General features: G+C 62.3%; 1 protein-coding gene across 1 annotated transcript; it reads left to right on the top strand.

The window, feature by feature from the left end:
• The first annotated feature begins 294 nt into the window (after positions 1-294).
• CAV3 (caveolin 3) lies at positions 295-3,612 on the top strand. The gene is made up of 2 exons (XM_038149553.1): positions 295-455; positions 3,167-3,612. Exons 1-2 carry the CDS (start codon positions 342-344, stop codon positions 3,506-3,508), a joined length of 456 nt encoding a protein of 151 aa, XP_038005481.1. The 5' UTR covers positions 295-341; the 3' UTR covers positions 3,509-3,612.
• Positions 3,613-4,871: the final 1,259 nt, after the last annotated feature.

Here is a 4,871-nt window from a genome sequence, read left to right as displayed (position 1 = left end):
AGCTACTTCTTTTAGGCTTTTGAGGACTTCTGCCCCAATTTGGGCACTGTTTCTCCCACGCAAGGGTAAAATCCCACCAGCACAGCTGGGCTGGGGGGCTGCACGCCCACGCCCTGCCCTGGCTCAAAGGCCACCAGCTGCCCACACGCATGCCATCCCCCTGAGGTGACAGCACAGGGGCTGCTCCAGAAAAGCCCCTTTAAGGGACACTGCGGGGCGGCCTCGGGAGCCAGGACATTAATTTTAGCCTGGAGCAGCGCCAGGGCACGGGGCAGCTGCTGCAGGCGGGGCCAGCACTGCTCTGTCCCCGCCGTGTCCCCGCTGCCCAGACCCGCCCGGCCATGGCAGAGGAGCACGGCGAGCTGCAGGAGCCCATCATCCTCAAGGACCTGCACACCAAGGAGATCGACCTGGTCAACAGGGACCCCAAGCACATCAACGAGGACGTGGTGAAGGTAGGGCTGTGCCACGCCGTGCTCCAGCTGCCCCAGCGCGTGGGGTCAGGCCTTGGTGTGCCTTGGGCTCCGCTCAGCCGCTGCTCCTGGCCATGTGGCCCCAGCAGGGCTGTCCCCAGGGCTGTGGGAGGTGACAGCCCTGCTGGCCGGGCACCCAGACGCTGGCTGGGTGCACGCCTGGCTCCAGTTGGTGCCCTATTTCCCACTCCTTGAATGGGCTCTCCAGTTTCATTGTGGCTTGAAAATGTATGGAGACGCCTTCCTCTGCACCAGCAAGCTGGGGGCCAAAAATAACACAGGAATTGAATATCACCAGTTTAGGGGATTTTGGAAAAAGGCTGCTGGCCTCCAAGGCAGCACAGTGTCAGTACCTGTTGTTTGATGTGTGTTGTCATGTTTGTGGGAGATCGCTCCCCCCGGGCAGCCCAGAGGTGCAGCAGCCCCCAGCTCCTCCCCGTTTCTGACCAAGAGGAATTTCCATTCTAACTCTTGGGCTTCCTCTGGACTCCCTTAGAACCGCAAACAAAACTCGTCTCTGTTAGCCAAAGATAGTTCCAGCCCAAAGGAGAGCAGGGGGAGGTGGAAGGGTTTTGTTAAAACTCTGTTGGTGACTGTCCCAGCAGAAGGGACAGTGGGCACAGAGCTGCTCACACGGGCTTTGTTACAGGCTGTGACCTTGACAGCACTGCTGAAACACAGACCTCAGTTTGGGCGTGAAAACACCATTACAGCTGCAGCCAGGGTGTGCTCAAATGGAACTCCCGGGGATGAGCAGTGACAGTGACGGCCATGGCTGGGCTCCCTGCTGGCACCGTGACACCTGCCTGACACCTCAGCATCACGGCCACCACCCGTGCCCCTCCCTGCCACGCATCCCACAGCCCTGGCTGGGGCGTGGGGAGGTGCCGGGCCAGGGGAGCCCCACTGTGCAGGGACAGCAGAGCCCCCAGCCCGCTCACCCCAGGGCTGGGCAGTGCTCTGGGGCTCCCCAGCCTGGGAGCACCACCAGCCGCTCCTGGAGCCAGTGCCAGCACGCCCTAGCCATCCACAGGGCCCCAGCAGCCCCTCTCCCCAGCCCCTCCCTGCCTCTTCCCACTCCAGACTCTCCAAAGCCTGAGACCGGCCAGGCTCCCCCAGCAGCACTGGGAGCCTTCAGAGCTCAGCATTCCTCCACCCTAAAATAGCCCCAGAGGCTGGGGAGGGAGGGCAGAGGCAGCCCGGGCAGGGGCACAGCCCAGGAGAGCCCAGGGCACGGCAGCAGGAGGGCTCTGCAGGCTCGGGCAGCAGGACCTGCACTGCTCCACGGGAGGAAGGGCTCACCCGGCCCTGGAGAAACACCTGAGCACCACAGGGCAGCAGCCAGAATTTGGGATCGTGTCACAGAAGCAGCACTGCCCACAGAGCCTGTCACAAAGCCCCTCCGAGCACGGCGCCAGAGCAGGGCATGGCCCTCTGGGTGACCCAGGAGAGCGTCCCCAGCCCAGAGCGTGCCACGGCTCTGCACAGCAGCAGCACCTGCACGAGCTGCTCCCTGAGCTCCTCCTGGCTCTGCACAGCAGCAGCACCTGCACGAGCTGCTCCCTGAGCTCCTCCAGGCCCTGCACAGGAGCAGCACCTGCACGAGCTGCTCCCTGAGCTCCTCCAGCAGCACCCAGGCTCCAGACTCAGCCGGAGCCCCCACTGCTCCTCCAGGTTCACTCCCAGGTGATGGCAGCAGCAGGAGCAAGGGGCCAGAGCTCCTGCTCTTATATCCCACTGCTCCCTGCATTACTGATCCCTGGTGAGCTCATCAGGCAGTAACCTGGGCGAGCCCCCAGCACACCTGGGCTCCCTAGGGCTGCTGATGGCACCTCAGGGCCAGCTCTCAGGGCTGCTGTCTCCTCATTGTCAGTACCCCTGTCAGCACCTCCTGCTCACGCCAGGAAAGTAAAGATGACACGGAGTGGTTCTGGGATCCAAGTGGTTGCAAAAGCAAATGAATATTGTTATTTAACACGAATGTACAGACGCGTCAGCTGCCGGAGGGGAGGCCGGGCTGGTTTTCAAGACAAATAGCTCATATATTCCCTGGAAGTGAGTTACACCCCAAGGGGATGTCTGCGTGGAGCTTTGGGGAGTGTGTGTCACTCAGAGACATCCCCAGTGCCTGCACAAATGGCAAGGGCAGGGCTGAGCCCCAGCTGCCTTCCCCAGGAGGAGCATGGACAGACAGCACTGAGCATCCTATGGGTATAAATAAATAATCCATAAATCCAGAGGGCTGCCGGGCCTTTATTAGCACAAACACCTTCCTGCCGAGTGGGCAGCCACGTCCCCGAATGCTAAAAAAGGGCAGGAATGGGCTCTGGCTGCCTCTGCAGCCAGCACTCCCACGCACAGCTCCTGTTCCAAGGGCTCCTGCCTGGCCTCACCTGACTCCCCGGATCAGGGGATGGGACAGGGACTGTGACCCCCCCGTGCTGGAGCCTGAGCCTTGGGCTGAGCCACCCCTCTGCTGCCCACAGGCTGTGGCCGGGCAGTGCTGGGAGCCCTGAGCCCGCTCCCAGCTCTGCAGGGCTGTCCCTGCAGGGGTGCAGGGGGCCAGGGATCCACCCCAGCACTGTCCCTGCCCTCCCCAGGCCCCTCCGTCCGGGATCTGCTCTCCCCTCGTGCTCACATCAGGGCCTTTGCTGACCCCCAAACCTCCCCTGTGTCCTCTGCTCTCCTCCCAGGTGGATTTTGAGGATGTGATAGCTGAGCCCGTGGGAACCTACAGCTTCGACGGCGTCTGGAAAACCAGCTACACCACCTTCACCGTCAGCAAGTACTGGTGCTACCGGCTGCTCTCCGCCCTGCTGGGCATCCCCCTGGCCGTGCTCTGGGGCTTCCTCTTCGCCCTCATCTCCTTCTGCCACATCTGGGCAGTGGTGCCCTGCATCAAGAGCTACCTGATCGAGATCCAGTGTGTCAGCCGGATCTACTCCCTCTGCATCCACACCTTCTGTGACCCGCTCTTCGAGGCGCTCGCCAAGATCTGCAGCAACGTCCGAGTTGCTGTCCGGAAGGAGACTTAGGTCCTGGCAGCTGCCCCAACGCCCTCACACAGCCCCCTCTGTGCAGGCTGCCTGCCCTCGGGCACACGGACAGCCCTGTCCGGTGAGGGATGTGCACACAGACAGCCCTGTGCAGTGAGGGATCTGCCCATGGACACCCCTGTCCGGTGAGGGGTCTGCACAGGGACACCCCGTGAGGGACCCACACGCAGAGCCTGTGTCAGGGCCCCGCAGCAGAGCTGGCTCTCAGGGATGCTCTCTGCTCACCGAGGCAGGCCAGGCTGCTCCTTCCTCCATCCCAAAGCCAGGAGCCTTAGGAGAAGGAAGCCGTGGTGGCCCAGGAGCAGCCCTGTGCCCCGCGGGCCCCCGGAGCTCCTGCACAGGGACAGCAGCCCCTGCTGGGGCTGAGAGACAAGCGCGGCTCCAAGCAAAGCCTAGCTTAGGTTCTCGGGCCAAGCTCCACTAGACAGCGTTCAGTGGGTGCCGAGGCAGCCCCAGCCACTTGGGGTGTGTGACATCCCACGGGGGGAGTGTGAATCCCACAGGTGTGTGTGCATCCCACAGGTGTGTGTGCATCCCACGGGGAGTGTGTGCATCCCACGGGTGTGTGTGCATCCCACAGGGAGTGTGTGCATCCCACGGGTGTGTGTGCATCCCACAGGGTGTGTGTGCATCCCACGGGGAGTGTGTGTGCATCCCACAGGTGTGTGTGCATCCCACAGGTGTGTGTGTGCATCCCACAGGGAGTGTGTGCATCCCACGGGTGTGTGTGCATCCCACAGGGTGTGTGTGCATCCCACGGGGAGTGTGTGTGCATCCCACAGGTGTGTGTGCATCCCACAGGTGTGTGTGCATCCCACGGGTGTGTGTGCATCCCACGGGGTGTGTGTGCATCCCACAGGTGTGTGTGCATCCCACGGGTGTGTGTGCATCCCACGGGTGTGTGTGCATCCCACGGGGAGTGTGTGCATCCCACGGGGTGTGTGTGCATCCCACGGTGTGTGCATCCCACAGGGAGTGTGCATCCCACAGGTGTGTGTGCATCCCATGGTGTGTGTGCATCCCACAGGGAGTGTGTGCATCCCATGGTGTGTGTGCATCCCACAGGTGTGTGTGCATCCCATGGTGTGTGTGCATCCCACAGGGAGTGTGTGCATCCCATGGTGAGTGTGTGCATCCCACAGGTGTGTGTGTGCATCCCACGGTGAGTGTGTGCATCCCACAGGGAGTGTGCATCCCATGGTGAGTGTGTGCATCCCACAGGTGTGTGTGTGCATCCCATGGTGTGTGTGCATCCCACAGGTGTGTGTGCATCCCACAGGTGTGTGTGTGCATCCCATGGTGTGTGTGCATCCCACAGGTGTGTGTGCATCCCACGGGGTGT

This window comes from Motacilla alba, chromosome 12 (genome assembly GCF_015832195.1).
Source record: "Motacilla alba alba isolate MOTALB_02 chromosome 12, Motacilla_alba_V1.0_pri, whole genome shotgun sequence".
In the NCBI taxonomy this organism is placed as follows: Eukaryota; Metazoa; Chordata; class Aves; order Passeriformes; family Motacillidae; genus Motacilla; species Motacilla alba.
Note: the sequence above shows the minus strand (reverse complement) of the source record. Positions and strands in the feature narration are given on the sequence as shown.

What these genes read in the sequence shown, in the direction of transcription:
- CAV3 (XM_038149553.1), top strand. Translation starts at nt 342, where the DNA reads ATGGCAGAGGAGCACGGCGAGCTGCAGGAGCCCATCATCCTCAAGGAC. An exon ending in TCAACGAGGACGTGGTGAAG is followed by an intron (nt 456 to 3,166) that starts GTAGGGCTGTGC and finishes CTCTCCTCCCAG; the next exon opens with GTGGATTTTGAGGATGTGAT.